Genomic DNA, 25640 nt, shown 5'->3' with positions numbered 1-25640 from the left:
AGACATCCCACCCCTACATATTCCAGAGGGAAGCAAAAAACAGTATACACAACAGCATAACAGATGCAATAATCCACAGCCACTGGAAGTTTCTTCAAAGTGTGGATAGGCTGCTGCAGTCCTGGGCTGAAGACGAGCCCTGCTGCAGCAAGAGCTGAGGTTCTGAGTGGGCTCAACCCGTGGAGCAGCTCCCCAGAAGCAGGGGAAGGGGGCCACAGTCCACAGAGCAGATATCCCAAACAATCCACAAATCCGCCACACAAAAACCCTTATCTGGATTGGAAAGTATGCCAGGATGAAATAAGAACTACTAGTTACTGAAATGGTGCTGAAAAGTGCTAAAAACTAATCAAAAGACTTGTTACAAACATAACATGAGCAAACACTGAACAGAGACAATAGACATGCTCCTTGCTGGAGATGATGTGTTGGAACAATCTTTAACAGAAGCCTGTGTGAGAACATAAAAAACGTATATTAAGTCCTGATGACAGCAGTGGTTTGCATAAAAGTACAAATAGAAAAAGAAGAAGAATTCGACTGGTGCATGTGTGTATCATTTTTTTCCAAAATGCCATTTTGAAAAAGGATTGTTAGGTTTTGGTTTCTTATGGCTTCTTATGAGCCAAATTCCGCAACAACCCCCCATACCCCCATACACACAAATGAACACACTCTCTACAGTATCTCTCTCATTTCATAAAATGTTTATTTGAAAAAAGTTTAAAAACAAACATGTACAACAATCTGAAAAGTATTTAGTGTGTGTGTGTGTGTGTGTGAGAGAGAGAGAGACCTGGGAAATGTCTTCAAGAAACTAGGTCCATTCCAACTTCAACGACAGGTCCTTCTCCTCCTTCATCTATCCCTTCTTCAATAGGTGGTGGTGAACCTTAGAGGAGAGAGAAAAAGGGAATGAGAAAAAGTTGAATGTGGGGGGAGGGGGCATGTTTGTGTGGAAACTCTTCATGTACTGTTCTGTATGTGTAGTTGTACAATATGTTTAGTTGCCCTTCAGGAAAATAAAGATCTTGAGAATATAAACGATGAAGATCTTCATAATATTAAAGTCAATTTCATGTCAATTTGATATCAATTCACCCAACAGGGGGCAACACGCGCGCACATGCACACAAACCACACAATATTGCTTACTAAGATGGGCAGGCTTCCGTGAACTCTGTGAAGCTCTTGGATTAACTGTATGAGCACAATGATGTCTCTTTAACTGTCCTGACATAATGAAGTTCTTCCCACACTGGTCACAGTGGTACGGCTTCTCTCCTGTATGAACACGCTGGTGTGTCTTCAACTCTCCTGACTGACTGAAGTTTTTCCCACACTGGTCACAGTTGTATGGTTTCTCTCCTGTATGAACACGCTGGTGTGTCTTTAAGTTTCCTGACTCACTGAAATTCTTCCGACACTGGTCACAGTGGTAAGGCTTCTCTCCTGTATGAAAACGCTGGTGTATTTTTAAGTTTCCTGACTCACTGAAATTCTTCCCACACTGGTCACAGTGGTATGGTTTCTCTCCTGTATGAAAACGCTGGTGTGTCTTTAAGTGTCCTGACGTAGTGAAGTTCTTCCCACACTGGTCACAGTGGTACGGCTTCTCTCCTGTATGAACACGCTGGTGTATTTTTAAGTTTCCTGACTCACTGAAATTCTTCCCACACTGGTCACAGTGGTAAGGCTTCTCTCCTGTATGAAAACGCTGGTGTATTTTTAAGTTTCCTGACTCACTGAAATTCTTCCCACACTGGTCACAGTGGTATGGTTTCTCTCCTGTATGAAAACGCTGGTGTGTCTTTAAGTGTCCTGACGTAGTGAAGTTCTTCCCACACTGGTCACAGTGGTACGGCTTCTCTCCTGTATGAACACACTGGTGTGTCTTTAAGGGTCCCGACGTAGTGAAGTTCTTCCCACACTGGTCACAGTGGTATGGCTTCTCTCCTGTATGAACACGCTGGTGTGTCTTTAAGTGTCCTGACGTAGTGAAGTTCTTCCCACACTGGTCACAGTGGTACGGCTTCTCTCCTGTATGAACACGCTGGTGTGTCTTCAAGTCTCCTGACTGACTGAAGTTTTTCCCACACTGGTCACAGTGGTACGGATTCTCTCCTGTATGAACACGCTGGTGTGTCTTCAACTCTCCTGACTGACTGAAGTTCTTCCCACACTGGTCACAGTGGTATGGTTTCTCTCCTGTATGAAAACGCTGGTGTGTCTTTAAGTTTCCTGACTTACTGAAATTCTTCCCACACTGGTCACAGTGGTATGGCTTCTCTCCTGTATGAACACGCTGGTGTATCTTTAACTCTCCTGACGTAGTGAAGTTCTTCCCACACTGGTCACAGTGGTATGGCTTCTCTCCTGTATGAACACGCTGGTGTGTCTTTAAGTGTCCTGACGTAGTGAAGTTCTTCCCACACTGGTCACAGTGGTACGGCTTCTCTCCTGTATGAACACGCTGGTGTGTCTTCAAGTCTCCTGACTGACTGAAGTTTTTCCCACACTGGTCACAGTGGTACGGCTTCTCTCCTGTATGAACACGCTGGTGTGTCTTCAAGTCTCCTGACTGACTGAAGTTTTTCCCACACTGGTCACAGTGGTACGGATTCTCTCCTGTATGAACACGCTGGTGTGTCTTCAACTCTCCTGACTGACTGAAGTTCTTCCCACACTGGTCACAGTGGTATGGTTTCTCTCCTGTATGAAAACGCTGGTGTGTCTTCAACTCTCCTGACTGACTGAAGTTCTTCCCACACTGGTCACAGTGGTATGGCTTCTCTCCTGTATGAACACGCTGGTGTGTCTTTAAGTGTCCTGACGTAGTGAAGTTCTTCCCACACTGGTCACAGTGGTACGGCTTCTCTCCTGTATGAAAACGCTGGTGTATTTTTAAGTTTCCTGACTCACTGAAATTCTTCCCACACTGGTCACAGTGGTATGGTTTCTCTCCTGTATGAAAACGCTGGTGTGTCTTTAAGTGTCCTGACTTACTGAAATTCTTCCCACACTGGTCACAGTGGTATGGCTTCTCTCCTGTATGAACACGCTGGTGTATCTTTAACTCTCCTGACGTAGTGAAGTTCTTCCCACACTGGTCACAGTGGTATGGCTTCTCTCCTGTATGAACACGCTGGTGTGTCTTTAAGTGTCCTGACGTAGTGAAGTTCTTCCCACACTGGTCACAGTGGTACGGCTTCTCTACTGTATGAACACGCTGGTGTGTCTTCAAGTCTCCTGACTGACTGAAGTTTTTCCCACACTGGTCACAGTGGTATGGCTTCTCTCCCGTATGAACATGCTGGTGTGTCTTTAACTCTCCTGACCTAGTGAAGTTCTTCCCACACTGGTCACAGTGGTACGGCTTCTCTCCTGTATGAACACGCTGGTGTGTCTTCAATTCTCCTGACCTAGTGAAGTTCTTCCCACACTGGTCACAGTGGTATGGTTTCTCTCCTGTATGAACACGCTGGTGTGTCTTTAAGTTTCCTGACGTAGTGAAGTTCTTCCCACACTGGTCACAGTGGTATGGCTTCTCTCCTGTATGAACACGCTGGTGTGTCTTTAAGTGTCCTGACATAGTGAAGTTCTTCCCACACTGGTCACAGTGGTACGGCTTCTCTCCTGTATGAACACGCTGGTGTGTCTTCAACTCTCCTGACTGACTGAAGTTTTTCCCACACTGGTCACAGTGGTACGGATTCTCTCCTGTATGAACACGCAGGTGTGTCTTCAACTCTCCTGACTGACTGAAGTTCTTCCCACACTGGTCACAGTGGTATGGTTTCTCTCCTGTATGAACACGCTGGTGTGTCTTTAAGTTTCCTGACTCACTGAAATTCTTCCCACACTGGTCACAGTGGTACGGCTTCTCTCCTGTATGAAAACGCTGGTGTATTTTTAAGTTTCCTGACTCACTGAAATTCTTCCCACACTGGTCACAGTGGTATGGTTTCTCTCCTGTATGAACACGCTGGTGTGTCTTTAAGTGTCCTGACTCACTGAAATTCTTCCCACACTGGTCACAGTGGTACGGCTTCTCTCCTGTATGAAAACGCTGGTGTATTTTTAAGTTTCCTGACTCACTGAAATTCTTTCCACACTGGTCACAGTGGTATGGTTTCTCTCCTGTATGAACACGCTGGTGTTCCTTTAATGGTCCTGACTGACTGAAGTTCTTCCCACACTGGTATGGCATCTCTCCTGTATGAACACACTGGTGTGTTTTTAGGTTTCCTAACTGACTGAAGTTCTTCCCACACTCGTTACAGTGGTACGATCTTGGCTTGTCCGCGCCACTCTTTCTCCGGGTGGAAGCTGGAGTGAGAGGAGTGTTGGAGGTGGTGATCAAGAGGAGGACGAGGAGAGAGTCTCAGGTCTAATCTCTGTTCCTCAGCAGAGAGACGTATAGGTTGTCATGGCTCCTCTTGATGTGCTTGTGGAGGTACATCTGGGAGGTGTAGGAGAGTAGGCACTCGGAGCATTAGAACTGGGGCAACTCTGACAACACTCCTGAGAGAGTGAAAGAGAGACAGAACATTCAAAAGGATTCTCACATTTTGTCTAGTTGAAGTTCAAATGCTGTATAGAGTGATTGTATGTAGCTAGAGAGGGGAACACAACATCACAACCTCAGATTGAAGACAGGAGAGAGAAAGATATGTAAAAGGTGTTCCTCTGGCTGAGCTCAAGTGAGGTAGAGCGACAGAGGAGAGAGAAGTAAAACAAAGTAGACCTGTTTCATTTCTTATTTGCTGGTGAAAATCCCAGGAGTGCATATGCAATATGCTATGTGATATGCAATATAGGATGGGTCTGAATAATGTGAGTATTCCACTATTTGTTCAGTAGGTTGTAGGGATAAAGCCGATATTCATTGTAAATAGTTAAATCGGTTGTTCCTATTTGGCTGATCAAATGATCTGTTCAGATGACATAAAATAACTGTGCATCAAAAATTGCAGGCGAATTGCATAATCGACGGTCTCCTCTCTTATTGTTCAAATGAGCATCATTGCCTCACGCTACTTTGTAGATTGCAAGTGACAGTGACAGTCCTGTACTGCAGTTTTCTAGTTGAGTATTTTATTATTATTATTTATCTACTTTCACCAACGGCATAGTAGTGTCCTGCTCTCATACTACCTTGATTAGCTACACCATTCAACCTCTACCATGGCTCTAAGCTAAGATTTTTCAATAGGAGCACATGTGCTCCTAAATGAAAAAATGTAGGAGCACATAAAGAAATTTAGGAGCGCAACGGAAAATTGGAAGTAACAGATTTTTATAAGCAACACACACATTAGGCCTACTGCCAACAACAATAACCTGCTCACCATGAGCTCTCATCCTCTCCTACTATACTATTCCCACACACTTCATCAGGTGCATTGGTCCTAATGAAGACTATTCTATTCCCATACACTTCATCATGTGCATTGGTCCTATTGAAGACAATAGCCTAGGATTCCCACACACTTCATCAAGTGCATTGGTCCTAATGAAGACTATACTATTCCCACACATTTCATCATGTGCATTGGTCCTAATGAAGACTATATCATAATATTCCCACACACTGCATCATGTTCATTGGTTCTAATGAAGACTATGGCCCAATCCCAAAACCCCCCCTTAGCCCTAGCCCTTGGCCCTACCCCTATATTTTGCGCGTTCACGTGTAGGGTAGCGTGGGTTTTCAGATGCTGACGAAACCGAGGGGTATATGAAAATTCACACAATGCTTTGCGAACTTAGGCAGGGATATGAAACATAGCTGCTGGTGCCGTGAAAAAACATGGGAAGAAAGCCCAATATCTTCGCAAATAATCATTCAAAAATTGTAAAATCTGTGGAAAAGATTAGTTTAATGTAGATGCAAAGGAACATGTCATTGGATCGTTATGACACACATTTCAGGAAAACACTTTTTACGATGCAGGCATTTCATTGCGTTTTGATGTGGATCCAGTAAATTACTGGTAGGCTACGGTGCAATGTTGAATCTGAATCTAATCCAATCAATAGATTTTTGAGTGACAGTTGACTCGACTCCCCCCGGGCCTCGCCGAATTCCTCTCTCTCCTTGGTTCCACTTTGCCTGGCAAAATACGATTGAATGGGATTCATTTTGTTAAAGGACAATGCTCGTTTTTGACAACCTGGACCTTATTTACGGCATATTATAAGACGTTTCACTCACCGAGATAACTTTGGTGTAATTCGGAGGCCTGTAGAATACATTTAAAATCCAGTGCGAGCCAGTATATCCATGTAATGGCGGCGGACGGGTCACTGAGAATGCAGCTTCTAAAAAATCTATTTTCTGCCATGAAACGGTTGTTTTCATCAATCTGTCTTTATGAATCGCTAGTTGTGCTTACATAGAGTGTAGGCCTGTTGTGGTTTTTCACATGCCTCTGTAATATGATCTTTACAAACGTCTTTAGAAACAAAATAGCTTCCTCACTTGCTCCAGCACGCATGCGCACAGCGTGCTGGAGCAAAAACATAGAAATCACTCATTTTCATGTTAACCGATTTCCGTTTCAAACAAGGAAAATACTAAACAAAAAGTGAAAGATTATTTGATTTTCATTTAAAAATGCTAAGTCGGAAAATGAGAATCGAGTAATTTTTCGTTTTCTCCACTTGCCTCGGGTATGAAATACCAAACATCAAAATCACTCTCATTTTTATATATTACCAATAGCTTTTTATGTATAATTCTGAGTGCATTATAGGACTGAACTGAGAAAGATGGACGGCATGGAGCCTTGTTCTCTTTAGGGAGACCAGGTGTCTCAGCCTGAAAGAAAGTGACATGACCTGGGATATTCCAGGTTAGTTGTCTATACCTGTCCAAGTAATAATGTTGCAAAGATTTTGATAAAACATAAGCTATACCAGTGGTAGGCTAGTCTGCGTTCGGACTTTAGGTCAACACAAAGCCAATCCTAGCATAGGCCAGAGCCACATTTTAGGTACTGACATCATACGATGTCATACGACTTCATATGAATAAAGCAGAGACACTTTGGAAGCGAGTGGCCTAGCTAGCTAACGTAGCCTAATACAATTAGGGTTGGTTATTGTTACGGGCCTGTAGGAATACCTTAGCCTGTGCCCAATTTTTTACTGTTGCTGTACTTTTACCCTGAGTCTGTCTCTTACTGTAACTGCACTACCAGTTAATTTAAATGTGTTTTGATTTTTCATTTGTATTTTCAAGAGCTGAATCCTCTGCTGCTCCCAGTGGTTGTTCATGCAAGATTTATCAAAGGTGACTTTTAATTGTCTGTGGTGAACTTTCATTCATTATGAAACATGAATTAATAGCCTAGTCATTCACATTAATATTATGCATTGTGTTTATAGCAAGCAACAAGGTGCAGAGTACTGGTTGTTTTATTTGCATAATGTATTGATACGTCTACTCTAGATCTGTACATATTGCTGATGACCTGCGTGATGGGAAACCTATTCACAGTCAGACTGATCCGCTTCAAAGAAGCAGATGCAACAGTTCCTGGAATGGTGGCCAAAGTAATGGAAGCCCTAGGAGATGATGAGCCCCTGACCTTGACAGATTCTCAAGGCAATATGATTCTAGACACAAGTGGGACTACAGGTTTGTATGTGTTAAAGGAGTAGTAAAGGGAAAAATCATGTTTAGCCCCGTTTTAAGGTTACTTATGATCAAACTTATGATCAAATGGTTCAGATCAGATCAAAAAGTTGACAAAACAAGCACTTTTGAGAAAGTTGGTAATTGCTCTACCACCGTTTAGGTCATACAATGGATGTGGGTGGGCACCGTGAAAAATAATTCAAAAACATGTTAAACTCTCGATTTCAAAGACAAGAAGCTCACCGAGGGGATAATTGGTGTCCGTTGGTGTTCTGACATCAAATTCGCCGCAAAGTATGAATCCTGTAGGGTTTTATTGATCATTTTATGAAATCCATTGACTTGTATTGACGCGACCTTTGTAGATGTGTAGATCAATCCGCAGAGGGGATTCAGGAAGCGGAACTACTTATTGTTATTGTTCAAGCGGAGGTTTACACACGTATGTGCTGCGACTAAATAGTTCTATGCTAAATATTGAAAAAAGCCTTTCCAGATTAACTAGAATCTTACTTTATGGCGAATTATATGTCAGAACGCCAACTAACACCTCGGTGAGAGTTTAACATGTTTTTTGAATGATTTTTCACAGTGCCTACCCACATCCATTGTATGACCAAAATGGTGGTAGAGCAATTATCAGACTTTCTCAAAAGTGCTAGTTTTGTAAACTTTTTGATCTGAACCATTGTATATGATCATAAGTAACCTTAAAACAGGGCTAAACATGATTTTTCCCTTTACTACTCTTTTAAGAATAGCCCAAAACTGAATGTGAAATACACAAGGCATTCCTACTTAAGACTGCCCCCTGTATAAGACCTTACACATTGCATAGATTCTCGGGCTGTATGTTCTAGTTTGGTAGTGTCTGATAAAGGGTGGAAATCCATGTACTATGCTATTAATCTAGAGTAGACATCAATCAATACATTATGCAAATAAAACCAGTATTGTACACCTTGTTGCTTGCTATAAACACAATGCATAATATCAATGACTAGGCTATTAAGCAATGTGTCATAGTCCCCATGAACTTCATAATGGCAACCGGGTGTCAACTTATGCCTACTAAACCGCCCATCAGCTGCTGGAAACAGCGCCACATTCCTGTGGTCAGTGTTGGCCTTCACCTACAGAAACAACACATCTAAATTGGTAGTGCAGTTACAGTAAGAGACAGACTCACGCTAAAAGTATGGAACAGATAAAAAAAATTGGGCACAGGCTAGGCTATACTTAGGCCCGTAACAATAACCAACCCCTAACCGTATAAGGCTACGCTAGGCCACTCGCTTCCTAAGGGTCTCTGCGTTATTCTTATGAAGTTGTATGACGTCAAAAACATATTCTGTTTTTTTAAACGGAAATCGATTGGCCAGAAGACCAACAGACCCAAAACATAGTGGGCGGTCAATGTTTAGGCTAGAAAATAACATACCGAAATTAACTTACCGAATTGAAGACGTAGCCTACTGAAAGGCTGGTGAGTAGGTTGTGACGGGAACGTTTGTTTACTCAAAAACAATAAAGAGCTTATTTCTTGTTTTGTTCAAATTGATTTAAAAAAAAGATGATATTTGCAAAGGGGAATCTTTACAGGCGTAAGAACTCCCCACCGCCCTTCTTGCAGCTGTGCTCTAGGCGTGTGACTCCTCTCTTCTGACTCGAGTTGTCAACAGTCTATATTTGTACCCTGACCTATTTAGGACAAAACTCTTCTCAACTCAAAAGTTGTAGATTCGATTTAAGAACTTAGAATAAATATGTGCACTTGTATCTTGATATTTGCACTCGCAGACCTGACGTGAGAACGTGTCAAATAAAAATCTGAAGTTGTATATTTAGAATTGCATTTGCAGAATATCCTTTGACTTTTGATACAGCCGCCATACCATGAATTGACCAGCAGATGTCATTGTGGAACTGCTGTATCGACTGCATCAATAGAGCAACACTTTTCCGACAATTGTGTCGAATGTGTAAATGCGTCGGAATTGCTTCGTTTCGTATGTAGGGTAGTACATCTATTTATGATGTGTTGATGGCTAGTTTGGATAGTTTACACAACTTTCTCAACTAGCCTATTCAATTGACCAAGATCTCACTTTATTTATTTTTTTATTTATTTTTATTTATTTTTTAAATAAAAGATTAGATATTTTACCCAGTAAAGAATTAATTCCTTCCCAGACCTTCTGATCAATACGGTTGATCATATTGAGTCACTAAGTTATTTATATAATGACTCCAGGGGTTTTAAAATGGTAGAATGTGTATTAGACCAACTTATCAGACAATAGGTAATGTGAGAGAGAACCATTGAGTGAAGGTAAAGCTTTGCTGCCTCAGTTGAGAGGAAGTTTCGTGTAAACCTGAAATTTGAAAGAAACTGAACTTTACCTTATTGCTGACTTTTTTGATGTGGGTTTTGAAACTAAGATTTGCATCAATTTGGACTCCTAAAGTCTTAAAACCAGTTTTATCCTCTGAACTCTGCCACATCAAGTGCCAAATCAACTACCACAACAAACCATATAGAACTGCACTACTTTTGATCTCAACTGTTTTGATGCAAGCAAACTATAAACAAAAGAGCTTCCAAGCTTTGAGAGAGACAACCCTTGGTAAATTTACAGATCAATGACCAAGTGCTTGATAATTTGCAATCTGGTTCTGCTCACACACACACACACACACACACACACACACACACACACACACACACACACACACACACACACACACACCTTCCTAAATGAGGTCAAACTGACCAGGAACGGTGAGGGAGGTTTCAGATCACAACGTGGCCCCTGTCATGTTGGCAGTGGGAGGCGGTCACAAATTATTCAAAGAGGTCAAACTGACCAAGGTCGTGGGGGGCCTTGTCACCAATTATTTAAATAAGGCCATGAATCAGTCATGATTGATGACGTCATCAAAAATGACATGAAGAGACAAATAAAGGCTATTCATGTCTGACCTGGCTGGATGGAGGAGGAGCTGGTCCTGAGGCTGCCTGCATGCCCAGTGTTGCTGCCCATGGTGGAGGTTACCAGTCTGACGTCGTGGAACCTGCTGCCTGGAACCTGGATCTGCTGCACGTTGGGCTGCGTGACCAGGGGGATGATGGTCTTATACTGGGGTGCTCCCACTGCCACCGACTGTACTGGTTTCATGTTCTGGCAGGAAGGAGAGAATGACATGCATTTAAAATGACAGTACAAAGCTTACCCATTACCCATTAGATCATGTATTGTCTAAGACAATACACTTGCAAGGCCTGAACAACAGACTAACTGTGTGAAAGCTGGTGGGCCTCGGAGGGTTGTTCACCTGTGCTGTGGTCTGGCTGGAGACCACCTTGGCTGGGGAGGAGGCGGTGGTCGGCTGAACAGTGAGGATCTGCTGCTCCGTGTTGAGAGGCGGAGCCACAGACTTCTGTAGAGAGCTGGGGGCCTGGGAGGCTACCAACACAACTATCAGCTGTTATAGAGACACACAATAATACAGAAAGAAGAAAGTGTTAATGAAGGATAAAAAACAGTATTTAGTATCATATAAGTACTGTATGTTGAGTACACACTCTCTTTGAAATGACAAATGTTTAAAAGTATTTTATATGGAATTATTTATTATTGTATGTTCTATGAAGACTCATATAAAGCTTGTAAAGAGCTTTAGGGAAATAGTTTTGAACAGTACAGTGGCCATATGAACAGGTCTTACCTTGCTGGGAGATTTGAGGTCACTGGCTCTGTCCAATCTCCATTCAAATCCTGAGGCTACATTTCCACTTCAATGGCTGTGACCTTGAGTACCTGTGGCTAGGAGAGTGGGCCTCGTTCCTCAGTCTCGAATCAGCTTGTAGCCCCTGTTCAGTGTGGCGCACAGTGACATTGGGTGGTTGCTGACCATAGGGTCCAGAGACATTGTGCCACATGTTCTGTGCAGCTCTGGGGAGGCCTTGAGGGTAATGGTACGACCAGGCCTTATGAGGGCTAGCCTCATAGTAGTCCACTGGGTGGGATGCTTTGCAGGGGTCATAGTTGGCTGGTGTGGGAGTTCCATGGTTGTCCCTCTGTGCTCCCCTCTGGGTGTAGTACCATTCAGCGTAGCCAGGGAGAGCTGTTCCTCTGTAGTCTCTGTGGTCCATGTGGTGTCTATTGCCATTGTTCCGGTCAACCTGTACTAGGCTGTACCAGGCTGTACTAGGTTGTACTCGGCTGTGACAGGCTGTACTAGAGTGTACTAGGTTTTACTAGACTGTGCCAGGCTGTACTAGGCTGTGAAAGGCTGTACTAAGCTGTACCATGCTGTACTAGGTTGTACTCGGCTGTGACAGGCTGTACTAGCCTGTACTAGGTTTTACTAGTCTGTACCAGGCTGTACTAGGCTGTGAGGCTGTACTACAGTAGGCTGTACCATGCTGTACTAGTTTGTACCGGGCTGTAATAGGTTGTAACAGGCTGCACTAGGCTGTACTAGGGTGTACTATGCTGTACTAGGCTGTGGCAGGCTGTGCCAGTACAACCCAACGTTGGCATAGACCAGTCATGTGCCGGTCTGGCCGGCCACGGACCAGTCATCCGCGGGCAAGGACCAGTCATCGTAGCTCTGTGACCTTTATAACCAAAGTTATTAACAAAAAACTGAGGACCAATCAACATCAAGGGGGCGTAGCCTTCCAATAATAATAATAATAATAATAATAGTAATAATAATAATACATTGAATTTGTATTGCACTTTACCACTACCAATAATATCCACTGCGGGCCCTATTTCTGCAGCCCTATTTCAGCAGCCCTGAAACTGCAGCCTGCAGCTGGACCTAGCCTCGCGTCACCAGTCTCTCCTCGGTAGTTCTCCTCGCATCTTCTTTAACAATTTTCGTTGGTGTTATGCCTGGTGATGCCATCGCGAATGTTATCTACTCGAAACTTCACCATGTGCAGCCTACAGTAAAAACATTACAACAACTGTTCGTCTTCCGGTCCAGACCGGATGATTATGCGATGCTTCATCGCGCTTCCGCTCTAGACCGGCGAAACAACACCGAACGAGAAAGACCCCAGACTAAGCTGGACCATAGACATGAGCTGGACCCCATGGCTGGACCCTTCTCGCTATAGGATCTGTGCACCAGCTCCACTACCTCCTGAAAGTAACTTGGCATCTTTATTTCCTGTTCTATATGATTGGATGAAGTGATTAATCAGGTGTGCGGCAGACCCAGCGCATACCTAATTAATCACTTAATCCAATCATATAGGACAGGAAATAAAGATGCCAAGTGACTTTCCGGAAGTAGTGGAGCTGGTGCACAGAGCCTGGGGGCGGGGATTGTTGGAGGAAAGCGGAAGTTGTGTCCATGAGTTGCGCACGTACCAACGAACCGACCAATAGGGTGGAGAGGTGCATCTTGGGCGGTAGGCTACATTACAACCCCGGTAGCATCGTATCGCTATAAATTTATCCTGTTTACCGAGACCATTAGTTGACTGGAGCTCTTCGAAAAGCACGAGGTAAGATGCCACTTTACATGTGTAAGTCGTAGTACCAGGCTGCATTATTTCTGTACACAGGGGAGCATTGGTCACTTTTACACACAACACAGTGGGAAATGCATTTTAGTCAGTCTTGGCTTTGTTTGGAGTGAGTGATTTTTTTGACGCATGACCCAACTTTGTTGTAATGATTAAAATGCATAATTGCAGACGGGTTTTGTGAATTGTGAAGCCCTTAGTTGGTTGTGAGGTCGATGTAACCATTACTGAAACACTACAAGATTCGAATGGCCGCCATTTTTCATCTCATGAGCTAATAACCCTAGAGATTCCCTAGAGACACTAACTGCCTGCCTACTAGCTACATCTTGTTGAAAAATAATCGTTCAGATTTAGCTACTATGAATGATAATTTCACGTTCCAGTAAAGAAGATAGCCCAGCCCAAATGGCGGTACCAGAAATTCAACTCATGTTGTCAAATTTTAGTTGTTGATCTGGATTCCCTACGAGCACGGTAGGCTACGTAACGCCGACGTGGTACATTGGTCGTAGTTTGGTAAAACGTTGTGACAACACTACCTTTATGGTCGCACAATAACCTATCCCCATGGAGACCGTACTGCAACGTTGCTGTCATAACTGTTGCTGTAACAACACATTATGTTTCAATTTAAATGCTATTAAAAGTGTTTGGCCTAGGCTTCTAACATGATGTAGGTCCACTGCATGGTCTACTGTGTCTATGCTAAAATCATATAGGCTAAAAGCAGTGGAAGTAATCACAATGCATAGCCAGCCCTAGGCATACTGTCTAACTGAACACCTCTTTTTATATAGGATGAGTGAATTTGAAGAAAGGAGAAAGAGGAAGAGTGCGTATATAAGGGGCTGGAGGTCGGCGAAGAAAAGTCTGAGTATGATTGAGGAAAATGCCCATCGCCGAGAGGATTCAGACTCTGGTGAAGATTCTTCTCTGTGTGAGGAATTGCAGGCCTGGTCAAGTGAGTTCTTGATCAAGCGTAAAGCCTCTGATGCTTTGTTGAAGACCTTGGAGCAACATGGCCACTGTTTCAGAGGTAGGCAATACGATGTTACACTGGTCTGTTGGCCTTTTTAATTCAGCGTTGAAGCTACGAACATTTACAAAATGATCAACTGATATGTACGTCTAGAGCTAATGATGCCAGTGAAGAAAAAACAACATGATGCTGTTTTTTTTCCCCCAGGGGTCCGGAGCCCCCAACTTGGCACTCCAGCTCGACCAAATCCAGCGAGCCCTGCTGATTCTAAAGATGGTATGTTGTTTCATTTTTTACTAACTACTTGATGTTGCAGGCAGGGATATAATTTGAGGTGCTACCTAGCTGGTCTTGTAAGTTTCAAGAGGAAATTTGTTTTTTGTGAAAAGTGCAAAGATGCAAGTAGCCTACTTACTGCCACAACTCTGTTTTATATACAGAATTTCAGAGGATGGTATTACAGCAGCTTGCCACCATCACCAACACCCAAAGAGATATCATGCAGACCTTAAAGGAGCACACGCTGATGATCAGGAGACTCCAGGAGTCTAATGAAGCCCAGGGGTCTGCACGGGAATCGCTGCTGGATGCGCTTGACCCTGCGAAATCAGACAATGAGCTGCAGGTCTTGGAAGCCCAGCTGAAGGATGGCGAACACCGGAGGAAGGTGGTGAGTCACTGCAGTGCAGAAGGTTTTTATTTGTAATTTTATTTTAAATATATATTAAAAAATAAAAATAAATATTCATACTCAAGTCTTTCTCCTACAATTACACTGGGGTAGTAAAGGTTCCACCAGTACTAGTTGGTATTTGCAGGGAAACGATGTGTTGTGCATCCCTACTCAAGGCAAGACATCAGTTAAGTAAATGACCTAGTGTAACGAGGAGGCTAAAGTTGAGTAGTCGTCGAATAGTGAAACTCGCTCCTCTAGTAGAAAGGATGTGCTAAGGACCCTGCTGAGGAGGATACTTCTCTTAGCATAGTCGTTGACACATCTGACTTGCAAGCACAAGCTTGCAGGTTCGCGTCCCGCCCTGGACAATACCTTGACGTGGGTCAGAGGAACGAGTGACGGAAAACACAACGCAGAGCAAAATGGAAGTCCGTCACACCAGATCTTTTTTGTGTTTCGCAGACGCAGTATCTTAGCATGATTGGTGGGAAAGACATGCCAGAAGTTGTCCGAAGGGTGACGTCAGCCATTGCTACACACGCTGTCTGGGGCAGTTACAGTGTGCATGGGAAGAAGGGAAATAAACCTTTGAAAAATATGATAGTCTTCAGTGTCATATTACGTAAGAAATTCCCCCCCCCCTTGCAAAATAATACAGTAAAAAAAGTATGATGCACAGTTTTTTTTCTTTTGTTTCGTGACAAATACATTGAAACCATTCTCTTTCTTGATAATTTAATGAAGGTGCCGTTATGGCCTGCAGGCCAGAAGCCACCATGACAGAGGTGGCTATGCAGCTACAGGAGACCCTGAAACACGCCCCCGCTCGGTGCAAAAAGGTATGTGAATGCAGTTTTTTTTTTTATTTCTCCTATCCAATGGCACAACGTCTCTTTTTAGAAGTATTTTGTACCGTCGGAAAGTAATCGAAGTGAATGTACGCGAGTTGTGTTTTTACAGCCGTTTCGTGATGTCTTTAGTTATCCGCAGGAACCCCCGCCCATGATCTGGGAACCATGTTCAAATCCTGAACACGTAGCTGGACCCCTCGTGCTTGCTGCTTCCCCAGCCGAGCCAAATCACAGACTGTCGCTGCTCTTTCTAACAGGCAACCAGGCTCTTGAACAGTAGATATTAACGGCCTGTTGTCACTGCCTTCCTCCCAGGATGTTGTTTTTTTATATATATTTTTTAATTTTTCGTTCCCTATTCCGGAAGGACAATGGGTTTCAGACAGACATTTGCTGGTGCAGTGTTAAATCCCAGTGTGGAGATGGGTCTGGCCATGAGTCATGTGACACAAGTGTATCTACACACTTAACACCATATTTTGCACTACACACTTTACACACCATATGTCTTTAATTGTTTGATAAACCCAATAAACATGTTCTTAACTGTTAATGGTGTCCTCATCGTAGTCTTCCTCCTGTACCATAACTATGCTTGTTACAGCACATATTGCCTACCTATAAATGTAACTTTGAACCTGATCTCAGGGCCAGCTCCCCTGGCAATTGCACAAATTAAGGATCTTACATGGTGAAATGACAAATGTATTTGTCCGAAAGGATGCAGCAAATCCACTATAGACGTATGAGTCTGGAAGTAGGCTCCGCTTTTACCTACCTAGCGGTGTTTACATTCCTATGTAACGTGAAGTATCGCTCTGCCGCCCTACTTACACAGAGAAAATAGTACATGTATTTAAAAGGATTCAGCAAAGGCTAGTGAGTTTGGTAGTGGATGCTACCACATAGGCTACTAAACCGGACCCCCTGCAGTTGGACCAGGCCAGAATCAGCGTGGACGGTGCCATCAAAACCTGCTCCACACAGCTTACTCACACCTGGAGAGGCCGGGAAGCACGGTCAATACTAGCCAGTAATAGCAAAGCAGGCGATGAGGGTGTAGATGAAGATATCAGAGCTGCAGCACGACTGGGGATTAGACAAACGGCTCATCTGGGATCCACTATTGATAGGTGAGCCTCTTGGGGGACTTTCGGCAAATGGGGCGGGTCTCCAGGACCTGACCCTTCTGTCAGCAGCAGCAGCACAGCCCCGCCCGTCTCCGATGTTCCCTTTCAACAAATGCATAGCCTAGTAACTTGTGGCTAGTATGCATAATAAACATACGGATTTTATTAACGTTCTTAAGCAGTTTATAAACTTAAGTTTCTTATGAATATCAATAAGTGCATAATTAACCCCTATAGTAGGCTATGTTAAATGAATTACTGTAGTAAGGCTTTTTTTTTTTTTAACGCTGAACTGTTTGTCTTAAAATCTAGCAATAAAAGAATGATACATTATAAAAGTCATATATATTATAGCACTTTTAAAATGTCTTATTAACATGCCTATTAATGATAATAACCATATTATAATAAGGACCTATTTACTAACGCTTAGGCCTATATATAACAAGTACCTTAATATAAAATGTTGCCCTAATTTCACCGCTGCATAGTGGACATGCCCATGCAGCCGCTTTGTGTTGTCAAAAACATGATACAGTCTTTTATAGAAGGAGTAGACATATCCCCAAGTAAAAAGTCATAGTCTACATAATCTATTTTTCTAGAATAGGCTGCCTACTTTCTCGATATCATGGGTGAGTGTAGCTTTAAAACTCGACTAGCGTGATATCTGTATCTCTATGTGATTCAGCCTAGCTGACTGAGCTCTGCAGTGGAAAAACAGCCAACATAAGCGCGACTCAAACGGAAGTCGGTATCATTTCGATGCGGCTAGACTATTCGAAAAGCTCGTGTTGCTATTAGTAGGATAACTAATGGCCTAGCTTAGAATAAATGATCATTGCATTCTCTTATTGTAGATAAAAAGAATAAGTGAAACAGAGAGAGCGTCCGAGCCCGAGGCCAAGCTGCGCAGCTTCTCCAGAGTCCCGTTGATCACCCGTAAACACGGCGGGGCGCTGAAGTGACGGACGGGGCAAGATGAGTGCAGACGATCGCGAAGTATTTCTATTTGACAGATAGGATGGCATAAAAAAGCTTTTGATGAAGACTTCCTGAGTGGATTTGACATTTTCGTAAACGATGGAGTTCTTGTCTGGAATCATTCTACTATGGTTAGTCGATGAGGTGAGTGCGCTATGGAGAAGTTTTCTAGCGAATTATGACGCAATTAGCTGATTTTGAAATAAATTCTATCTTGTGGGCTCTCATCCCCCCATGGCATATGAAAGTTAAATTGAAGCTATGAATTGCTTAATTTTGAGCTCAGTCTACTCTGTCAAGAGTAGGCTATATTATTAAAGAAAATGAGAATGGGGATGATATGCATCACATAGTTACAATGTAGCCTACAGAAATGAGAGGTACAGTTAGAGTGAAATACCCTGTATGTGTGTATGATAGGATATGCAGGGCTAGGGTGAAATACCCCGTATGTGTGTATGATAGGATATACAGGTCTAGGGTGAAATACCCCGTATGTGTGTAGGATAGGATATACAGGGCTAGGGTGAAATACCCCGTATGTGTGTAGGATAGGATATACAAGGCTAGGGTGAAATACCCCGTATGTGTGTAGGATAGGATATACAAGGCTAGGGTGAAATACCCCGTATGCGTGTAGGATAGGATGGGTAGGCTAGTCATGCACCCACGTATTCAACTCTGGCAGGTTTAGTGTACAGCAACGTGAACGGCAGCCTGCAAAGCATGCGTCTTTGTAAGTTTTGAGCTCATACTACCTGAAACAAAATTGAGCAATTGAACTTAGAAGAGAATTAAACCTATTATGGGTGTTGTTTTGAAGAAAATGAAAATCGAGTTATATAATTCATAATTAGCTAAATTACAATTCTGTCCAACTCTCAAAAAAATTTTATAAAAATAATTACAGTAGACCCACCTACTCACATTCACTCACTACACACACACGCACACACTCACACACACACTCTCACATCCACTCACCCACTCCACACACACACATGCACGCACATACACAGCTTCCTCATCTACAGACCATTGTTGATTGTTGTCAGAGAGCTTTGCAGAGACAGACGGCTCTTTGTGGTCTTGTTGTCTGTGTGCCCGGTTAGTCCCTTGGCTGATCATCAGAGGCAGGTCAGGGTCAGGTCCTGGCTCTGCTATTGGCCAATTCTCACTGTAAATGGGCTGTTATTGGTCAGTGCTATCTGTTCTATATCCTATGTACTATTGCAGATGAGTGTGTGTGTGTGTATGTGTGTGTGTGTGTGTGCGTGCACGAGTGTATGAGTGCGTGCGTGCACGTGCCCTATAGAGGATTGCAATGTTGTGTCTCGGACTGTCTCTCTGATCAGTTTGTCTCTCTCTCCTCCACCAGTGTTCTGCTAACAAGAAGTACTGCTGGTACTTTGAAGGAGGCTATCCCATCTATTTCATGTGAGTCCAACAACACATGAGCAAAAGCAACAGAATGTGGGTGGCCGAATACTGCAGTATTATACCGCATTTCAACGTTGCTCTCTCTTCACTTGCAGAAACAGACTTAGCATATAGACACAACAACATACTATCATAGAAGTGATCTTCTCTTTGATAGTGAGCTGAATCGACAGCTTTGTAGTGTCATTACATTACATTACAGTCATTTAGCTGACATTTTTATCTAAAGCAATATAAAGGAATTGCATTTAACGTAGGAAAAGCCAATGTACTACTACTTGCCAGAACTCACAAGCGCATCTCCTTTCTAAAACAAGTGACTAAGAGCATAGTCTAGTGCTGAAGGCAAAGAGCAAGAATAGCAATCTAAAAGTACTTAAGTGGGAGACTCCTGGTAGTATTTCTTGAAGAGATGAGTTTTGAGCCTGCGGCGAAAGATTGGCAGCGACTCTGCTGTCCTGACATCAGTGGGCAGTTCATTCCACCACTGCGGGGCCAGGACAGAGAAGAGCCGGGACCATGTCGATCGACCGCAGGGGCCTCGGAGTGACGGGGCAACCAGTCGCCCCGAGGTAGCAGAGCATAGTGGTTGGGGGGGGGGGGGGGGGGGGGGGAGGTTTCACCATGGCCTGTGCCTTCAATGGTGATGGCCAGGTCCCGGTGCGGGCAGCCCTTTCCCGGGAGGAACAGCAGCTCAGTCTTGTCCAGGTTAAGCTTGAGGTGGTGTGTCTCCATCTACCAGATGACAGCCAAGCACCCAGATATGCGTGCCTGCACTTGTGTGTCAGAAGGGGGATATGACCAGTTGCGTGTCATCAGTATAGCAGTGATAGAAGAAGCCATGCGAGCGAATGACAGAATCCAGAGATGTAGTGTAGAGGGAAAAAAGGAGGGGACCCAGAACAGACCCTTGTGGAACTCCCATAGTCAGACTATGTGGTTCCGACATCGACCCTCAGGTACAGTAGGATGCAATCAGGGAACGTGCAGAGCCAGCGACACCTTTTTCCTGGAGGGTGAAGGAGAGTGGAGAGGACAGGGTCATAGGGAGCATGTGGTGGGGTGGCTAGATGTAACAAGGTTGAGGACCCCATTGGGGGAGATGGGAGAAAAGTGGGGTAAGGGGGGGGGGGGGGGGGGTGGCAGAGATGGTGGGGAGGCGAGGTTGGTGCATGCGGCGTTCACCGCGGGGTGAGAAGAGGATCTGATATCGAATTATTAGTTATCTTACACACACACACACACACACACACACACACACACACACGCACACACATTAGATTTTGTTGTGAAAGTGCATAACTGTCTAGTCAGTCGGAGGATTTAGTTACTGGTTGTAGTAGATGATCCTCTTAAATGTTCAAGCGTTAGTAAAATCAACAGCATAGCTACATGAGTAGCTATCCTAAAATGGATGCTGCTACATCTCTCTCTCTCTCTCTCTCTCTCACACACACACACACACACACACACACACACACACACACACCATCAGCACTTCTCCTCATACTGCTCATGTCGACAGGATAGGCAGTCAAATAGACATACCTCAAATACACAGCAACCAGTCAGAAACTGTTCTTTCATTCCCTCAAAAGTTCACATTTCTAGTGTGGGGAAACTCTGTTCTACGTACATTCCTCCCACACATTAGCATCACAACATTTGTGTGTGTTTGTGTTTGTGTGTGTGTGTGTGTGTGTGTCCAGAGCTGTTGTTCTTGACCACATGACCACAATAGCAGCAATACATCATGAGCGGTGGTGTATACAGGTGCTGTCAGCTGACCTGCGGGGGGGGGGGGGGTGGGGGGGCGCTTGCTTGTCCAAGTCCTGCTCCAAACACACACACTCTCAGGAATGAATGAACAGGAACTGAAGTGTGTTAGCAAAAGGGTCAACGCTTCAACTTGAATAGACTCATGTATGCGTTTGCATGCATTTTGGTTTGATGATTCTCAAAATTCACATCACGAAAGGCTGGTTTGAAGCAATGTCAAAGAGCAGTACATTAATTAGATTAGCAAGGGTGCTATAGATAGTGTGGATAATGTTGTCTATTCATCTTTAGATTCCGGAACATTAGTCATCTGCTAGACATCCACCCCATCAGGCCTCGCTGTGTCTCTCATACTCTCTGGAAATTGGTGGACCCGTGAGAACTCCCATGTGATGGTGGTGTGTGTGTGTGTGTTTGTGTGTGTGTGTATAAATTTGTGCATGAGTATGTTAGTGCATTTTTATCTATCTAATCTAATTCTGTGTGTGTGTGTGTGCCTGTGTGTAGATTTGTGCATGAGCATGTGTTAGTGCATTCTATTCTATCTATTAAATGCTTTTTGTGTGTGTGTATGTGTGTGTGTGTGTGTGTGTGTATGTGTGTGTGTCGTAGATGTCGGTCTTACGAGGACTGCTGTGGGACAAGGTGTTGTGTGCGAGCTCTCTCTATCCAGAGACTGTGGTACTTCTGGTGAGTACTGAATAGTAGCGACCCCCAAACCGCGCCGGGAACCTGCTCTCCCTCCACCTCTCTTCCCTCCCTCCGTCTCCCTCCACCTCTCTTCCCTCCCTCCGTCTCTCTTCCCTCCCTCCGTCTCCCTCCATCTCTCTTCCCTCCCTCCGTCTCCCTCCACCTCTCTTCCCTCCCTCCGTCTCCCTCCATCTTTCTCTCCCCCTCTGACTTCTCTCTTTCCCCTTCCTCTTTCACTGCTATTTCCTCTCTCTCTGTCACTGCCCATCTCTCTTGAAATCTGACCAGAATAAAGGAATAAGTGTATTAAATTGTGATCTAAGCACCCAACAGTGGTATGAGTTGAGAATCACTCCTCAGTTCTTTTTGACAAACTGAAGAAAAGAGGAAGTCACGTCTGCATGAACGTGGGGGGGTTGGCCGAACAGGCAAAGCTTGTCATTTGTCACCAAAATATCTTTTACATGAAGTTCGTTTGGTTCAGTAGAAAAGAAGCACTGATCGGGGGTTTTATGTAAGATCGGCCATCTTTATAGAATCTCTCTCCAACCATGTTGCCAATTAATATGTGATGTGATATGATTTGATTATACCCTGCATATTGCATGAATCTGCCTCTAGCAATTGCCTTTCAGTTCTAAATAAATAATTTATTGAGGATTATAAAAAGTACAATTATCTTGTAATCCCCTATGAGTACTTTGGTTATGTGAAATGTTAGGTGATGCATACATTATTATTGTTATCGGTCGCCCTGGTTTGTATATGACACACCCTTGTAGCTAAAGTATACTAGATGCTGAAATCTATTTCTAGCAGCCACACTAACACACATCCCCTTGAGAGAAGAGCAGTTGTGAACCAGATGGGGCCCCTATGCTGTATTCCCTCTCAAAAATGGAAAGCAGACTGTTAGGGGGTAGACGAATCTTTCCCACACCTGCCTAAAATATCTACCAGAAACCCACACAGACGTGAAGCCAGTGGTCTGGTAAGTACCCATTGCAGGAGGGCAGGGCTCGGACCCCCATACAGGGGTACTGCGGAGAGCCCAGATAGCAAGCGGATGTGTAATAATTCTGGGCCATATATGGGCCGGAACTAAGCCAGATCTGGCCTGTATATGGCCCAGATCCGCTTGCTATCTGGGAGTGTGCATACATAGACCTCTGGTCTACCCCTGTCTACTTAGTCCCTATGACGGACGGGAACGTGTGTAAATGTTTTATGGTGGTGGTGAGAATAGCAACACTGCCTGCCCCACTATTGCACAGTTAGTTGTAGACGCCATGTTTCACATGAACCAAGACATGATCCTAGTCTCTCTTTAGAAACGGCTCTTTGTCATTAATCTTCCGTTTGAAAGGAGAGAGACAAAAGAGTGAGACAGAGAGAGTTTGTGTGGATGCAATTACTGTAAGTTGTTAATGTCTCTCCTATGATTCTTTTTTAGCCTCTCTTACTCTGAAATGTAATTTAATGTAATTTATTGCTTTATAAATGTTCTTAGCCGGTAGACAAACATACTCCTGGAGCTTGCTCGATCGCCTTGTTGAGAGGGGTCAGGGAAGAATTTTTACAGCTCACTTATCTGGCCCCTGGGTGATACTGTTTTTTTGCTTCCCTCTGGAATATGTAGGGGTGGGTCGTAGGCCCACCTCCCTTGTTCTCTGTAAAGTGCATTGTGTTGCCTCTGGGTATGAAATGCGCTATACAAATAAAGCTTTGATTGATTGATTGATTGATTGATGCTGTGTGTGTGTGTGTGTGTGCCTTCCTGTCTCTAGGCTGCTGTTGATGCTAGGCGTGGTCTTCTGCTGTGGGGCCGGGTTCTTCCTCCGCAGGCGCATGTACGCAACCCCCCTCCCCGACGAGCCCGACTCCTTCAATGTCCACTACACCAGACAGCCAATCACAACCTCAGGTGAGTCACCGTGAAACCAATCAGAGGTCCAGGTGAGCCACCACATTCTAACCTGGCGGCCCCAGGCTCTCCTCGGGGAAGAGCATGGTTTATATTCACTGTTCAGTGCTTGTTTTCCAGTCTTAGAGCCCACTGGTATCCAAACCTAGTCTGGCCAGTTGCTACGAGTTAGAATAAAACATGGACACACCAAACCAAGCTTTTCCTGAAGACGTTCTTGAAGAAACCTCAAGTAGCCCTTTTCCACCAAAGGAACTCTGGTTCGTGAACCGGTTCGTTTCAAAATTCCTGGAACCTTGGTTCCGTCCAGAGAACGGGCCCGCGTTTCGACCAGTTTTGAGCTGAACCGTTGTACGTCAGCCCACGCCCATGATGTCGTTACGGTTCGCACTGAAAAACCTACTATTTTGTGGTGCCGGTTCGGAACCAGCTTTCAGGTTCCTGAACTCATGTCTTTTTGGTCGAAATGCTCGGAACCATTCAAAATTAGGCTCGTGAACCGGCACCGAACCGGTTCCCTCTTGGTGGAAAAGGCCTAAAGGTGCATCGCATGGTGCCAGTAGGTTTATGGGTAGGCCCGTTTTTGGACAGCGGGATCCAGACGCGCTTAGATCGGAAACCACGACCGCAAAGCGGATAGGCTAACGGAGCGCCACGTTCACACCTTCTCAACCAATCAGAGCGCAGATATGTTATAGAATAATTTCCCTTTATGAATGGCATGTTTATAACTGTGTGGAATGCTGTCAGTGTTATGAAACTGAGTTATGAAACTACAGTATGTGATATATCGATACTAGATGCTCTTTTCCTATCTCTCTCTCTGATCTTTCATCCCCCTCTCCTCCAGACCTGCAGCTGAACGGCCTGCAGAACTACGGGGACCCGGGGGGCGGAGTCAGCCCGGCCTACCCTCCGCAGCTCCACCCCTCCCCCGCGGTGCCGGCCTACCCCGGCCTCCCTCCCCTGCCCGCCTACTGCAGCCTGCCGCCCCCTCCCTACGAACAGGTGCTGCATGAAACACAGAAGAAATGAGGAGATAGTACACTAACGGCCGTGTCTCAATACTCTACTGCTGCATCCTTCCCGTCACGTCTCTCGTCTATTGGACTAATTACTGATCTCACGTGACTAGATCAGTGGTTATTCCCGGTTAGGTAAGAGGGAAGGCAGCCTGCTGAAAGAATTGAAACAGGGCCATTATACATTACCCAGGCGAGTCACAATAAGGGACGTTGATAACTTTAGAAGAACAACGCTAGTTTGTTATCTATGCAATTTGATAATGAATTCAGGTGTAGTTTTGAGGTGGTTGTCATTTTTTCCCCCCACTTTGTCCACTACTAACCTAGAACAGAGTTGTCTCACCACCAGCATGTGTATGATAATAAACTTTTTCAGCAAAGTTGCAATGTGTCGTACATATGTCAGCCACTAGGTGTCAGTATAAACCCTCGTTGTTCAACTGATGGTTCCAGATCTGCCCGATCAAATCAACCAATGCAGCTTTGAAAGGTAGTCATACTTTCTTCACCCAAAAATGTTTTGATATTGAGCTACATATACACTAACTTAATCACAGGGGAAATTGGAATCATTTGGTGTACAATGGGTCAGCATGGTAGTTGTAGCGAACCCGCCTCTCTGCGTATATGTGAATGTAGAGGGTTAGCTTACACAACTATTAGGCAGTCTAGTCCTCCCAGACCCAGCTCCAAGCTAAAAGCCGGATTTCTAGGGACCTGTTCTGCACAAGTAAACAGCTCCAGTAGCATGCACAGACAACACTCTAGAGAACACTAGAGAGCACAGCACTCTACAAACAAACATCAACAAACCTCCAGCTCGGGGACTCAGGTTGGACGACCAAATGTGGCTGAGACCTCCACGATCCAACACAGTAAGGCTGGGAGATCGCGCCTTTGTTTGGTTTGGCTCCAAAACTGTGGAACAAGCTCCCCAATCACATTAAGTCTGCTCCCACCGTAGGG

General features: G+C 44.3%; 2 protein-coding genes and 1 long non-coding RNA gene across 3 annotated transcripts; 2 read left to right on the top strand and 1 right to left on the bottom strand.

Annotated features, from left to right (window-relative positions):
* Positions 1–228: 228 nt before the first annotated feature.
* On the bottom strand, positions 229–1277 carry LOC311325199. The gene is made up of 3 exons (XR_014631006.1): positions 1156–1277; positions 797–892; positions 229–451 (listed from the first exon to the last, which is right to left on the bottom strand). It is a non-coding gene; the product is annotated as an uncharacterized lncRNA (long non-coding RNA).
* Positions 1278–14020: 12743 nt separating this feature from the next.
* On the top strand, positions 14021–16084 carry LOC311325131 (uncharacterized protein). Its single transcript, XM_084457791.1, has 6 exons — positions 14021–14232; positions 14383–14451; positions 14616–14845; positions 15314–15473; positions 15596–15690; positions 15832–16084. The coding sequence occupies exons 1-6, from the start codon at positions 14073–14075 to the stop codon at positions 15880–15882; spliced, it is 765 nt and encodes a 254-aa protein (XP_084313917.1). The 5' UTR covers positions 14021–14072; the 3' UTR covers positions 15883–16084.
* A 1477-nt stretch (positions 16085–17561) lies between these two features.
* On the top strand, positions 17562–24982 carry LOC311325706 (WW domain binding protein VOPP1-like). The gene is made up of 5 exons (XM_084458446.1): positions 17562–17960; positions 19195–19253; positions 21648–21725; positions 23513–23649; positions 24500–24982. Exons 1-5 carry the CDS (start codon positions 17916–17918, stop codon positions 24682–24684), a joined length of 504 nt encoding a protein of 167 aa, XP_084314572.1. The 5' UTR covers positions 17562–17915; the 3' UTR covers positions 24685–24982.
* Positions 24983–25640: the final 658 nt, after the last annotated feature.

Source organism: Borostomias antarcticus (assembly GCF_949987555.1).
Source record: "Borostomias antarcticus genome assembly, chromosome: 24".
In the NCBI taxonomy this organism is placed as follows: Eukaryota; Metazoa; Chordata; class Actinopteri; order Stomiiformes; family Stomiidae; genus Borostomias; species Borostomias antarcticus.
Note: the sequence above shows the minus strand (reverse complement) of the source record. Positions and strands in the feature narration are given on the sequence as shown.

Excerpts from the sequence above, each read along its gene's own strand:
- LOC311325131 (XM_084457791.1), top strand. The coding sequence starts at position 14,073 with ATGATTGAGGAAAATGCCCATCGCCGAGAGGATTCAGACTCTGGTGAA. Across the intron at positions 14,233-14,382 it reads ACATGGCCACTGTTTCAGAG|GGGTCCGGAGCCCCCAACTT; the intron begins GTAGGCAATACG and ends TTTTTCCCCCAG. Across the intron at positions 15,691-15,831 it reads CCCCCGCTCGGTGCAAAAAG|TTATCCGCAGGAACCCCCGC; the intron begins GTATGTGAATGC and ends TGATGTCTTTAG.
- LOC311325706 (XM_084458446.1), top strand. The coding sequence starts at position 17,916 with ATGGAGTTCTTGTCTGGAATCATTCTACTATGGTTAGTCGATGAG. Across the intron at positions 19,254-21,647 it reads GGCTATCCCATCTATTTCAT|ATGTCGGTCTTACGAGGACT; the intron begins GTGAGTCCAACA and ends TGTGTGTCGTAG. Across the intron at positions 23,650-24,499 it reads ACAGCCAATCACAACCTCAG|ACCTGCAGCTGAACGGCCTG; the intron begins GTGAGTCACCGT and ends CCTCTCCTCCAG.